The following is a 15496-nucleotide window of genomic DNA, read 5'->3' as shown; positions in this document are numbered from 1 at the left end:
AAAAGCAACAACAGCCCGTTTGACCCCACAAGTCATCGTGGCATCACACAGAAGTGTCTGCATTAGCAGTATTTTAATTTGAAGGCAAAGTAGCTGCTAAATTGAAAGAGGAGATGCTCAATACTAGCAAGACTACACTAAAGGAGATTTGGTTGAAAACTGTATTCCTGTTTTCTGAATGGCACCAATGACCCCTGATACTGATATTGGCTTTTGGTAACATATGGAGGCCAAGGATAAAGCCACAGAAGAAATACCAAAAAAAAAAAAAATCATAGACAAAGTCAATGTCTGAGTCAGGAAAGAGCTCCAAAAACAAGAAGACAGATATTTTCCAAAACAACAGAAATGTAAGTGGAAAAAAAAATGTTAAGTGCCCTTTTTTTTTTCTTCAATTCCTATACTTCATCTTTGTGGACTAGGATTTGCTGACTCATTTCATGCTACCACAGCTCTTGTAGAAAACGGGAATGCTCACCAACATTTCCCATGAGAGGACTGTTTTTAACAAGAATAATCATGCTGGCAACCAGACCCAGGAATGGGATGCGTTACTGTGGTGCGATGATGGCAATGTATTGTATGAGGATGAGTTAATGTTTAATCAAATGATCAAGGCTCCACAAATTGAGACAAAATAAAGGCAATTTCCAGAAGGATGCATGGTTGCCTTTCCTATATTTCCCTCAGGAATTCTGGCAGATGGGGCATCTTCCTGAGTTACGTTCATTACTCAGCTGATATAAACATCTTCTAAGTTCGTGAGTAGAGACTGCAGACTCTCCAGTATGAAAGAAAGGAAAACAACTAAACTAAAAACTCATAAAGAGAATGGTCCATTTTTGTGCTTAGCAGTATTTATAAGCTATGACAGGGATAAAACATCTCATATTTAATAATTAATCTTCATAAAAAATACGCTACAAAATTATCAGAAAGATGCACCTGGAAACTGCAAAAAATGCACATTAAAAAGTCAACCTTTAACACTGTTCTTTGGGTCCTTCATGACTCCATGTCATGCAAGCACACTCAGCATTTTCTGATGTTTCTCTGTCCCCAGTATATACCCACCATGGAGCAATAAACACAGCACAGACTGTGCCCTTCCTAAAGAGTTTTCTTGTGTAGTACAAATGTTTATATTCATAAATGAAAGACAGTAAAAATGTGAATAAAACTGACCAAAGAAGGCAACAAAACAGTAAACATAAAATTAAAAAGAATGTTCATTACAAATGTCCGAAAGTCAATCTACAATAGGCCTACAGAGGAAATCCTCCAGATTCAGCACTTCAGCTTACAGCAAGCACTAGGCACAGTCCATCCACTTTGCCTATGAGCATATGTGAAATGAAGGATGCTGAAAAGCTTTCACAGAAATGGCAAGACAGAAATGGTAAGGAGAAAAAAACTATTCTGTTTTCCAAGTCTTAGTTATCTCAGACATCTCAGAAAGAAGTGTTGAATCAGAGATTTACTAGCTTTGAAATACACAAACCTGTACAATTTTGGCAATGGGGCCTTGAGAGGACAGTGACTGTAGATGTGGTCTACATTTATCTACAATATAAGGGAAAGTCATACAGCAGTTAGAAGTACTTGAATTAACAACTGCTTGACAACCCCAACAGCTGGCAGATAAATGAATCCCAAACTGCAAATTTAAAGTATATTTTTAAGCAAAGATTGTAACTGACCACAGCAAACAAACAAACAAAGAAGGTATATTCACTGTCATTTGTAATCCTAGCATAAAGGCTCTAAAAATTCTCGAGTATGCACTGGAGGCCCAACATGTGTCTCTGCATCTAAAGTAGGCATTGCTGTTTATTTAGATGAGAGAAACTAGCATCCAACTTACAAGACGTGTTACAGTTGGTAAAAGAAGAAATAAATGAAATTTATTTAAAATAAATGACAAACTGCACACACAGAAATGGTTTATAACTCAGTAGTTGCTACAAACTATGTCTAACAACCCAGACATCTGAGCCTGAAGTTCTCTTGTTGCCCAGTGCATATGCACATGCATACATACCTACTAACTCTTAAATCCACTTATGGAGCAACACTTTAAGATTTTCTGCTCTTCTTCAAAAAAGGAGAAATGTGAAGTAATCCCAAAGCTTTAAATTTGACAAGCACTGTGCAGATTTAACCAGTTTACCATGAACACTCAAAGTTTTCTCACTTATTTTCTGAAGGTGAACAGAACACCTACCTCATACACGTTGAACTGAGACTGCCCTCTCGACAACTCTCTGTAACTTGTTGTGAATTCTCCAATGAAATCATGACTACATTAAAAAAAAAAACAATGAGAATATTTACTACTTTAAACATATAGCCACACATTTATAAAAAAGAGAAGCATAACCAGTCTGAACAAACACCCAAGAAAGCCGCGATGCCAAAACATAAAATTTGCTTCAAAAATTGTATTTTCACTTTGATGTGTCTTTAGTGATAAAAATGAAGACTTGATTTATGAGGTTAAATTCTTCTGATAGCTTCTACCTGGCTACACAGTGAAGGTTAAGTTGTAAATTAAGCTTACGTGTGAGGCAGATCACTGGAGAATCTAAGAAAACCGAAAGAGCTATAAAATAATATCACCACTTTCTCACTCAATCACCATTGGCGTCTTGCTCTAACACTAAAGCAGTGGTTACAAGCTTTTCTTTTCTGAATACTATTTCTGTTCTAAGAATAAATTCCACATTTCCATGCTCTGTCACTCACATTTTTAAAGCTACTTTGTCAGCTCGTAGCCAGGAGAGATCACACTGCAAAGTAACCACCGTGGGCAGGGTGGCCGGAGGGAAAGCGCTGGATGATGCTCCACTGTGAATGGCTTCTGGGGTCAGGGAGCAGAACCACAGAAACCACATGGCTGCCAGACTGGAGTGAATGGAATATCTGGAATGGGCAGCAAGCACACAGCTGACTGCCTAACAGCCTGCTACACAACTTCCAGCTGTCATGAGACCTTCTGTGCCCAGCTCTGCCCCTCCTGCCTGAACTTTTCTCACTGCTGATCCAACTCCCATTCCCTCCTGATCCTCTCTCTCTGTTTTCACAGCTGTTGCCAAGAAAAGCACCGTACCTCCTCTACGCTCTGCTTTCACAATCAGTGAGCTATGATAATGACAATAATGATTTTTTTAATCTTTCCTTCAGTGGTAAATGAGAATAGAATGTCAAAGCTGTATGATTTTGTTGCTTGTAAAACTTGTTTTTAAGACATACAGTGCATTTCTAATTAAGCTATAAATATTAAAAGCAAATTTAAATATTCCTCCGTAGCGCAAGAAATGGAAAAATAGAAACAATCCATAGCAACATGAAATTTCTTACTTTATTAATAACAGAATGACAAAACAAACACAAAATTAAAATCTCTCTATCTGAAACCAGTGGGAATTCAAAAATATCTGTTAACCATGCAATTAAAAGGTTCAGTCATCATGGCAATGCCAATGAAACGACTAAAGCATCCCGCAGAAGGCTTGAGAAATATATATATAGTGAAGCTATTACTGACTACCCTGATTCAGAGTCATGAAACAATCCCCTTCCACTCTGGAGACTGGAAAATTGCTTCTGAGACAGACAAAGACTTTTCTTAAGAAACACTTTTTAAAGATATTGTCTCCTTTTTCTAAACACTCCCTGGATTGCGACAACTATTGTACCAGGGGAATAGAAGAAGGCAGCATAGAAGCAATAGAACTTGAGAGCTATAGAGACTGCAGCATATAAAATATATTTAATTTTGACTCACCACAGCTCTGGAAAAAATGCACCTCACTAAAAGATGAACCTTTCCCTTTTATAGCAATTTTTAATAACAATCTTTAATTTTCAAGTCATCTGGTATTTTTTTAAAAGCAGAAAATCAAGCTGCTCAATGATTACATATGAATATGCTGTAGCAGAGGATAAGCAATTTCAGATAGGGTTTTTCTCTGGAAAAAATACTTTGAAATCTGTACTGCTTATGAGTTACTATTTCCTTAATTCTCTGAGACACCGGAAGGCTTCCTTTTCCTTGTGTCAGTATACAAAAACCAGTAAGAACTGAGCTAGAAAGATTTAATTCTTCTAACAAATCTTATTGAAAATGTGTGGTCCCTGAGCTCTCTGCTCTTAAAAGACCATCAGCTTAGACATGAGCAATCCCTACTGAGATGGATGCACTCCCTCCAATAGACTGGCTCTGAAAGATGAGTACCTGCTGGACATTTGCCTTTGCTGGAAGTACAACTCATTTAGAAAAATATAACATTGATCCCTCCCAACATTCATGATTGCACATCACCTGACAGATTTCCTTATTAGTGTCTGAATTGAGAACCAGAAGGAGTTGTCTTTGGTAGACCTTTGGCTTCCTAACACCAAACATTCCTTGACTCAGACACTTTTGTCCATGAACTGCATGTCAGAACTCTGAATCTGAGACTCTCAGTACGTCAAACAATCACTTGAATCCCAACTCACTAAAACTGCTACTTCTGATACGGTGCTTTGAAGTGCTGAAAATCACATTCAGAATTGTCATTAGCTTTGGGTTGTTGGTTTTTTTTTTTTTTTTTAATAATCTAAAAGGAAAAAACAATGGAGAAAATGTCAGTCACCCCTGGAAATATGTCAGTGAGAAGTCTAACAATTTAAAAATCAACTAAGCAGCTGGAGAAAGAGTTCAGAGATGGAAGACAAGAAGTAAGAGGAAAGCAGCTGGGATCTGAGATTTACAGTGTTCAGGTTCTCAGAGAAATTTTTGCCTCTTGCAGTGGTTAGATTTTTCAGGGATTGTGTTGGAGCCCTTAGGTTAGCATGGTATAACTTATTGTTTTAAATTTCAAGAAAAAAGAACAGCATTTTATTCTGTATAACAGACTGTAAAAGCCAACGTTGTGGAATGGCTTTTGCACCACATCTGCAAGACAACAATTTCTTTGAAGTTACTGGAAAAGCCTTCAGAAAGAAATAAAAACACCTGAGTATTGCTGATGTCCTTCATTTGTGGTCACACAGTATACTCAAGATTTTATGCCATGGGTATGTATCAGTGCCGCGTACCCTGATACAGAATCTTCCAAATGTTTTCAGAAATAAACAACATCAGAACTCAGCACTGCAAATATTTCTGTTGGGGGTGTATAAAATACAAAAAAAGAATCCAGTGCACTTAATTGTCCATATAAAACTTTTTTGCATTGCTTGATTAAAACCATGGAAAAACAAATTATTTAAGCTAGAAATGCTAGGTCATCTAAAATACACAAAAAGAAGCAAATCTTTTAAACAATAGGTTAAAGTTAAGATGATCTAGTCAAGAAACTCTAGTCAAGAAATACTAAGTCAAGAATAGTCAAGAATTGAACAGTCAAGAAACATAAGTGATGTTGGAAAATAAATGAGAGCTAAGAACATACAATTGCTTCTAACGTAATTCATGAACTTTGCAGCAACAAGCTCAACTCCAGAGCCATTTCCCAAAGCATGGATGATACAGGATGTGGGGAAAAAAAATGGAGAAAAATCCTCTAACTCAAGGCTGCTGAACAAAAGAACACTAAACCACAAATCAAGCATATGCCCAGCACTGTTGTTTTATCGACTGCAGAACAACCTGCAACATTCAATGTTGCTCGCTCTGCTATCTAGCAGGCTCCCTGATGATCTTCCAAAGGTTGTTCTTCCTAGGACTTCATATCTCTGGAGCACAAACAGGCAGTCTGGTGAGGTAATCAGCTACTGTATCAACTGATAATTAACAAAGAGTCCATGAGAAATGAAAATTAATGTAATCTGTTTAACAGTGGCATTATACAAAACCTTGACAGACTAATTAAGCATCCTGAATAGGATTCACTTCAGATCCATTTGGCTAACTCGAAGTTAAATTAATAATGAATGTTCTTGCTATGATCACTAGTAAGTCATAAGCATCACCAAATGACAATTTCTTCCTATTGAGACAGATTCAATCAGAATGCAGAATACCATTTTGCTTGGTTTGATACTGAAATAGCTTAAATGATTAGCTCAATCTAGCAGCTTGATTTTTAAATTGTCTGAAGTTACATGAGATGAGCGCTGTCTCATCTTTAAGGAATTTAACGTGTAAAAAGTCATTGCTTTGTATGCTTCTAAATTCAAAAAAGGTGGAAAGCAAGAGGCAAAAAATCATACGGTTGGAGTAAGAAGGAATACACGGAAATAATATTCTTCACTTTTTTGTTTTTTTAAGATACTCATTTAACAGGTATTCAGAATGAGATGTAAGCAAAAGCAGACAATCTGTCACAGTGGCTGGGACAGAAGAGATTAATGATTGCCTGAATTCCACAGTGTGTTGATGTTTTCACTCAAAATTGTGCCCATAAAATTATTATTTGTCAGATTTCTTCTTTTAATCACATCTCAAATTCAGATTTTAAAGGAAACAAGTCAGCACATTGGGTTTAATGAAGATTAATAAAATAGGATCTTTCTTTTTTATTAACTTGGAAATATTGTCTCATTTTTTGTTTTCAGATTATTTTCACAAAATATTGCATCTTGCCTACAAATTGTAAGTATGTCACATTTTTGAAGATTTGGCAGATTTAAGTGTGAAGTAGAGGATGTTAATATAATATTAAATCTTTATAGTGATGTAGCAACTTTTTTTTTCCTAATAATTTTAATCCTCATATTTTTAATTGCTTATCTGAGTAAGTTATCCCTGAGTAAGTTTGCAGATGACACCAAATTGGGAGGTGGTGTCAATCTGCCTGAGGGCAGGAAGGCCCTGCAAAGGATCTAGATAAGCTGGATCGCTGGGCCAAGGTGAATGGGATGAGGTTTAACAAGGCCAAGTGCCGGGTTCTGCACTTTGGCCACAACAACCCCATGCAGCGTCACAGGCTTGGGGATGAGTGGCTGGATGAGTGTGAAGAGGAAAGGGACCTGGGGGTGTTGGTTGATGCTCGGCTGAACATGAGCCGACAGTGTGCTCAGGTGGCCAAGAGGGCCAACAGCATCCTGGCCTGCATTAGAAATCGTGTGGCCAGCAGGAGCAGGGAGGTGATCATCCCCCTGTGCTCAGCTCTGGTGAGGCCGCACCTCGAGTGCTGTGTTCAGTTTTGGGCTCCTCACTACAAAAAAGACATTGAGGCCCTGGAACGTGTCCAGAGAAGGGCAACGAAACTGGAGAGGGGTCTGGAGCACAAGTCTTATGAGGAGCGGCTGAGGGAGCTGGGATTGTTCAGTCTGGAGAAGAGGAGGCTCAGGGGAGACCTCATTGCACTCTACAACTTCCTGAAGTTGTGGTGTAAAAGGGTCTGGCCTCTTCTCCCAGGCAAACAGTAGGACCTGAGGAAACGGCCAGAAGTTATACCAGAGGAGGTTTAGGTTGAACATGAGGAGAAACTTTTTCTCTCAAAGGGTGGTCAGGCACTGGAATGGCTGCCCAGGGAGGAGGTGGAGTCGCTGTCCCTGGCAGTGTTCAAGAGGCGCCTGGATGAGGAGCTGCAAGATGTGGCTTAGTAGCTTGTGGCACTGGGAATGGGAGGGTGGTTGGACTGGATGATCTTGCAGGTCGTTTCCAACCTTGCGATTCTATGATTCTATGATCTATAAGCAATTAATATGGTTTTTTTTTTACTTCCTTCCAGGAAGTATCTAATGAAGAAGGATGAATTTGTTCTACAGGGTGATAATTGCAGAGCACAAATATGTGGTAAAAATGCTTATAAATCAACAGATTTCATGATGGAATCAAAAAGACAAAGTTATAAGTTGAGAAATTGGTTTTGGCTCTTATCAGCAGAGAAATGAATGACAGCACAGGGTAAATTGCCCTATTACTAACACAAGATCTATTTGGCCACAGAAGAACTAGAAACAAACTGCTTTAGCAATATTAGAGGCATTATTATATAATAAACAATATACTCCTAAGTATCCAAATTAACTGCATATTCATATATTTAAAAATATAAATTAACAAGAAATAATTAAGACAGGTCAACAGATAGAGAAATAGAAAACAACATATTTTTGTATTACATGCAAGTGCTAGTATCGTAACTCATAAATATACTTTCTCTCCACAGTATGAAGACACAAGCTCAAGCATATTTTAAAGCAATTGAGTCTGACCAAAAAGAGGATACACTAAGTACAGTCAATAAGGTTGAACAATTACATATTGCCCATTTTGAAATTAGCTACAAAAAATCCACATACATTTATTCCACCATCCTCCTTTTGATGATGGAGTTATTTAAAACCCTTTCGCCTTAAGCAAAAAAAAAAGAGGTTACCGAATGGATTACCCCTCCTTCCATATGTATACAGTAACTATTAGCACTAATAAGATTCACAAAACATTCCACCTTGTTCCAGGTATGAATCTCATGTTTGAAATATGTTGATGCATCAGCACTTATCTCAATTGCAAAACACAACAGAACTGTAAGACAGCAACTTTTTTTTTCTAGTACCTATAGTCCAGTTCTGGCTACTGTATATTTACATATTCTTAAAATAAATAGAAAGCAATAGAAATTATGCCTTACCTTCCATCTCTATCCCAGTCATACACCTCTATTTTAATTGTCCTAAAAAATTTGAGAAAAACACAATTAAAATTCATATTCTAATGTACAAAATTGAATTTTATATTTAAGTGCATTTGGATACCTCAACTGCGCCAAAGCTAGAAGACCAGATTTTCCAGTTGTTTCTTATTGTGAAGAAAAAAGTCACTCAGGTTACTCAATATAAATTAATAAATGAATAGTAAAATATAGTAAAAGCTAAGGGAAAAAATACTTCAGGGGGGTTTGTTGTTGTTGTTGCTTGTTTGTTTGTTTTTCTAATTGATTCTTTAAACATTAAAGTACTACCAGCCTTTTTAAGAAGGTTAACAAAATGAGACTCATTGTAAGTTATTGGTATTGGTATTATATGGGAAAGGAATATCTACTGTGAAGTAGTAACACCTTACAGAAAAAAAAAAAAAAATGTACCCATATTTGAGAAGAGAAACGTCTTCCTTTGAGAAGAAGAGAACTTGAGCATGTCATTATGTAGCACAAATTCTTCGATAGCGTTGAGCAGATTAAAAACAGTACAAAACCAAGCAAATCAAACTTCTAAAATTCTACGTCATACATTTTGGTTGTTAAATGAAAGTAACAACACCAGAATAAAAGAAAACTTCAATCTGGTAGATGGCATGAACCTCTGCTGAACAGTCTGCAATAGTGAAAAATGAAAAGTGTGTGATTCACCCAAGATTTGGGGAAGGCCCTCTATGTGGCTACCAACAAAAGAAATCTGTTGCGCTTTTAACCCATAAGCTGCCTCTTACTCCACAACAGAGGAAGATGCTGCTTGGATATCTGACCAAAAAGGAAAGTGCAGCATCATTTCTTTGAGTTTCCATAAAGAAAACAGACTAGATTTTTAGTTCTTTCATCAACTCATGTTAGATAACCACCAGATTATGCAACCTAACCATGAATCTGGCTTCCTAGAATTAAATGGGATAATTAAATTAAATGGGATACCCCATTAGGGTATCGGTTGATACGCAGACAGAGTTCACTCAGAAGCATTAACTGCAGAGAAATTACTCTACCTAAAACTAGAATTAATGTTTACTGTGGCATATATTCTTACCAATTACATTCCTCTCACCTTTCAACATCTTTCACAGAACCACGGGTACCATAATCTGATCTGTAAAACTATCATTGTCTGAAAGAAACCGAGCTGATCACAGGAAGCTAATCCTCACCTTTGGAAAGAAAATTTTTCATGCTTAAAAAAGCAAACAATAACAAACTTTGGATGCTTCTTCTGGATCATCAGCCAATACTAATTTGAATTTGACAGCTAAAGTATTTTTCCTGATATCAAATATGATTATTATAGGGAGGACTGTTAAGTTCCATTGTGTCTTTTATTTGTAAGGCATTCACATTATGTAGAAAGAATCAAAAACATGATCAAAATGGGAAAGTAGTTACACAACAATCTGAGGCATATCATTATATTTTTAAATTCTCTTTCAGAGTTGTTACAATATTGCATTTGACACATCTCTATAACATTATTATCAAAGAGTTTTATTTAATACGATAAACAGTGCAGTGTACAGAGCATCATCATGAGCATTATTTTGCTTTGCATTATGCGTATAATCCATATACAAGTTAAAAATTACACCTGATTAGAACACACTTATTATGAAATCAATGCAATTTTTTCTATCTAATTAAAACAGAAACATGAATGATAATAACTGTAGCAAATATTCCACTAGGAGAGTGGAGGAAGAAGTGCAGGAGAACCCTTTTTCCTTAAATTTCAAGCAAGATGATACCAAGTACTGGAAATGGATGACAGACAGAATAAAGCAGCCATGATCCAGTAGGAAATGTGAAGAATGGACATTCCCTAAAAGAATGATTAAGAAAAATACCCACTTCCCTGGCAAAAGATCTGAATTAGCTTTTGACCCGTCAGTTTCGAAGCGGCTTATAACAACAGAACCTTATTTCTGTGAAAGCATTCTATTCAGCTTAGTGAATATACACACTTCTTACTGTCCTACTCTTCAATATACACTACTTGGATTAAGTCAAGTGAAGCACAGACCAGTACAAGCATTGGTTTCTGTTTATATCCTGGTATTAGCCAGTAAATCATGACTTGATTTGCTTCCCAAAAGGCCAGCCTTCATGGTAGCCTTACAACAGATTACAGTAGCTTTACTCCATACATTTCATTGAATAATTACTGTTGCAGTTTCCACGGAAATAAATAAGAGGCATTACATTCAGAGCAACCTACATACAATGTGCAGGTTATATATTACTCTTACTGTTCTTCTAATCCTCATATTTCGTATTTCCTTCATTATTTTAATCTCAATATTACACTACACACTTCTAAAAAAATTCAACTAATGCTAAGCCTACATTTCCTTTGAGTCTTACTGAAGTAATTTAAATACTATAGATTTCATGTAGTAAGGATAGATAGATAACCAGACATTTATCTGGCTACATAATTATAACAGCATTATCTTGATTCATATCCAAAATACAAATAGTGATGACGGAATAACAAGTCATCATCAGCAACTTAAACACCTCACTGATACTGTTAGAAGTTAACAATTCAATTTTTAAGGACTCTACAAAAATCCACAATTCCTCAACTTAACTACCTAGCTTGTTAGTAAAACATTGGTAAAAACATGGTTTATAACCATGTTTTTCAGATATACACCCTTTTGTAAGGGATCACTGAAAATTTCAAATCTGAACAACGTGAGGATTAAACTCTGGATATCTCATGTACTAGTAACAGTGTACATTCAAGTTGTTTGGTTTTTGATTTTTCTTTCTAATTATTTCTTAACCACGACAGAGAATGAAATCACTGCTAACATTTCCTACAGATTTATCATATTGGCTTTATTTCTGTAAATTTATTGTGGCGTTTTGAATATATATCCTTTCAAAATGTTGACAAAAGAACACAAGTAACAGAATTGTTATGAAAAACTATTTTTATTAGGAACAATCTATATCAGGAGAAAAATCTGTGTATGCCAGGAAAGCTTAACATGCAGCTTACCGGTCATAGTCTCCGTTACACAGTGCTCTGACAGAAATCTTGAATGCCTGCCATACTGGATTTAATGTATTTTTTATGACTTCTGTTTTGTGGCAGATTGTAAAACTGCAATAAAAAAAAAAAAAAAGATATAATTTGTATTTATTTACTTTTCATTTTGAGTCACCAAACACGCAATACAAAGATATATAATCTGTATGCACTGGTACAATGTCCATATAAAGCTTAAGCTAAGAAAACAAGTCCAGGAGAAGAGAGGCAAGGAGAACTAATGAGAACAGATCTATTTGTGAGTGACTATGGATGAAGGCATTATATAATTCTACACCTAATTTTTTTTTTACCTCACAAGAATTACAATCATTCAGTGAGCTAGTTCAGAGAAGTGCAGGATATGATTCCTGTTCAACAGGTAAGAAACACAGTCAAAGGAGTCTTGACTTTCTCATGCTTGTTCATCACTTTAGGTTTTTTTTTGTTTGTTTTGTTTTGTTATTTTTTAAACCAGGGTTTTCTCAAACAAAACATATAAGCCTTCATGAGATTCCATGATCCCCTTCTCTCAAATGAAATATATATGAAATTTATTCGAAATATAGTATGCTTTAGTCATTATGCTTTCTCTAAATGAGGCAAAATGAAAATACTTTTTTTGAATCCTCATCTTGGTTAGTGAACTGTGCAAAAGAAAATAGGAGACAAGGTCACTATTGAAATCAATACTGAAATCCCACATACACATAGATGCAACTAAAGTTGCCCTTTGAATAAATGTTTCTGAAGTTCCAAAGGTGTATGTTCTTATCTGAGAAATTACTAGAAGACATATATAAAAAATGTTTTTTATCTGAGCAATTTTTTTAATTATCTTTTCTAGATCGCTGTTAAAAAAAACAGATCTGACTTTGCAACATAAAGAATTTTCATCTAAAACAATATATAAGCATTAGCATATTTTTGAGTTTTGATTTTCTTCAAGTTTTCTATTTAAAAGCATGTCTGCTGTTTAACAGTTTTTACTATGACTATTTTTTATTGTGATCTGCATTTACCATATGTTCAACTCCTAAAAACTCTCGGTTGACGTATTTAATGTTTGTTACAATAGTTTTATTTCTGTGTTGCCTAAATTAAAATTCAATAAATTTAAAAGAAATGCAGCTTAATCTGACAAAAATTCAGAAAGGAAAACTATTTCACTATCTGCAAATAAATAAAATGCTATGTTTAGGAGCAGAAATGTTTAGCAGGTATCTACCTGCCATCTTCATTGCTTCGATGAAATACCAGGAAAGGATCAGATTTCCCAAAGAAGTCCTTCTTGTCTAGTTTGTTCGCACAAAATTGCATTAAAACTGAATCCTGAAATTGATAATACAGAAAAATTAAAAAGAGCACACAGTTTGTTTAAGGAAGATTCAGAATATATTTGACTACTAACCATACAAACAGAAAACAAAATTAATGTGAGGTGTCTCACTTCTAGATGCTTTCTACTTATTCGTATTCTTGCAAACATCCTTATAGTGCAGCGTGAACTGCTAAAACAAAGAATTCATCCATAGAAGCGTGCAAATGAAGTTCTTCGCTAAATACTTCGCAATGTTTCAAGTACTTTCTGACATCTAATGCTGCATTTTCTGGGAAGTAGATGCAAAGCTAAAGAACGCATTAGAATTAATTTTAAAAGCTGCAGTGGGACACAACTAAATCTCATTCCTTCAGCGACTTAAACCTGCAACTTCCTGCTCTTGCTGCCCATAAAGCAAATAGCTTAGCAACTTGCTATTGAGATGCCAGAAGTTTCCAGAAAATGAGACTGGAAGATACCAAAGGAAACCATTCTCACGCTGTTTTGTCCAGGCAAATGGACAGATTGCACACTATCATATGTTCAGGTAGAGTCAAATGCCAGAAGGATTATATGCAAAAATAAACATGCAGACTCATTAGCTGACTGAGGCAGGGTCCTACTGGATGACTTTATTCCATTATTAGGTCTACATGTGTAACAAAAGCAAGAAGACTAGAGAAAACATGGTCCACCACTGACTGGGGTAGGGGAGCAGCTGACAGAGGAAATGGAAAATTTGTTTCCTCATACTCTTCTGCCTTCGCTTTTACTGCTGAGATTTGACTTTGAGAATCCTGGGCACCTGAGACCAGTGGAAAAGTCTAGAACAAGGATGACTCTCCTGGGGAGAAGAGGACCAAGTGAGGGAACATTTAAATAGATCAGACACACACAAGTACTGACAGGATGCGTTTGTAAGTGCGGATGGAGTTGGCAGTGTCTCTGTGAGGCTATTTTCAATTATCTTTATTAAGTTCCAAACTGCTGAGCTTCAAGGAATTGGGATTAACATACAAAGTCCAGCTGGCAATGAGTATGTATCTAAGCAGTCAATAATGGAGCCAGTAACAATTAACATCTTTATTAATGAAACAGAGCAGACCCTCAGGAAGTTTGCAAACATCGCAAAGCTAGATATAGTGGCTTCTCCATCAGCTGCTTGAGCCACTACTCAGAGGGACCTGTGTGAGCTGGAAAAACAGAATAACATGAACACTATGAAGTTCAACTATGGGAAATGAATTTTGAGGGCACTAAGCTCCTGCACAAATACAAGCTGCAGGACAAACAGCTTGAAAATAGTTTTGCAGAAAAGAACCAGGAGGGCTTGATGGACATGGTTCATGGACTGTGAGCCACCAATGCATACACTGCAACTAAAAAGGCCAACAGCCTCTTGTGCTGCACTGAGTAGAGCGCTGAAAGGAAGCCGAGAGAAATGACTCAGTACCAGTGATGGCATACCTGGAGTACTGTATTCAGTTCTGAGCTTCCCAGTACAGGAATGTAAAGGACAAATAGCATTAATTGCAGAAAAAGGGACGCTAAGATGACTGACTGAGTGACTGAGCTGCCCCTCATATTAGGAGTAGCTGAAAGAGATGAATTTCTCTTAGTCTGGAGAGAAGGCTCAGGAGAATCTTATTAATTTGTACAAATACCTAAGGAGGAAGTAAACAGACTTCTCCTCACTGGTATTCAGGGGACAGAAAAGCAGCAATAGGTACAAAATGAAATACAGGAAGCTTCATTTAAATACAAGTGAAAAAAAAAAAACCACTTTTTACCCCGAGGGTGGTGAAACATTGGAAGAGACTGCAGAGTCTCTGAATATACTCAAAACCCAACTTCACAGAGCCCTGAGCAACCTGCTCTAAGAAAGACAGGAGGGCTGGACTAGACAATCTCCCAAGGTTCCTTTCAACCTTAGCAATTCAATGATTCAAAAAATCTTTACCATTTTAAAAATAAACTATCAAAAAAAAAATCTCAGATCAGTTAAGAATTAATCTAAATAATGAATAACCTTAGATATGAAAATATCCCAAAGAAACGATGTGACAATTCACGAGGAGAACAAGAGACCGTGTCTGAGAAAATGATAGAGAATGAAGAGACTACAAGAGAAAGAGAGACTGATTTCCAAACTCACTGTAAGGTTCTTTCAGTGACTTCACACAAAAGTCATAATATATGCAAGTTTTAAGTGAGGTGAACATGAAGGCCTTCAAATACACCTGCTGTTTATGTTCATTAAAAGGGGAAGAAAATAATCCTATATCAATTATGATGATGTATCTGTGACTTTTGAATGGTATAACTGAGATGCCAGTGCCAGTACTGAAGGATAAACCAGAATATCAGGAAAAAATACTCTGCAGCCTCCTTAAAGGTTGCTTACAAATGCTCAGTGATGGCAAACTAGTCTTAAGAATTGTGAAGCAGAAAAGTAATTTCAGTACGAAATCAATTAAATGATTCATCCATTTTGTC

General features: G+C 36.3%; 1 protein-coding gene across 1 annotated transcript in view; it reads right to left on the bottom strand.

The window, feature by feature from the left end:
- Window positions 1-15496, bottom strand: part of CPNE8 (copine 8) — a 91271-nt gene that overhangs the window by 30712 nt on the left and 45063 nt on the right. Inside the window, exons 8-11 of the mRNA XM_042815585.1 lie at window positions 12908-13011; window positions 11650-11754; window positions 8574-8615; window positions 2225-2300 (exon numbers count right to left, since the gene is read on the bottom strand). Of these exons, the coding sequence (XP_042671519.1) occupies window positions 2225-2300; window positions 8574-8615; window positions 11650-11754; window positions 12908-13011 (327 nt within the window). The remainder of the gene's footprint in view (window positions 1-2224; window positions 2301-8573; window positions 8616-11649; window positions 11755-12907; window positions 13012-15496) is intronic.

This window comes from Centrocercus urophasianus, unplaced genomic scaffold (genome assembly GCF_019232065.1).
Source record: "Centrocercus urophasianus isolate 14NV4802_14NV808 unplaced genomic scaffold, USGS_Curo_1.0 seq_15, whole genome shotgun sequence".
Taxonomy (NCBI): Eukaryota; Metazoa; Chordata; class Aves; order Galliformes; family Phasianidae; genus Centrocercus; species Centrocercus urophasianus.
This window is presented reverse-complemented; position numbering and strand designations above follow the sequence as displayed.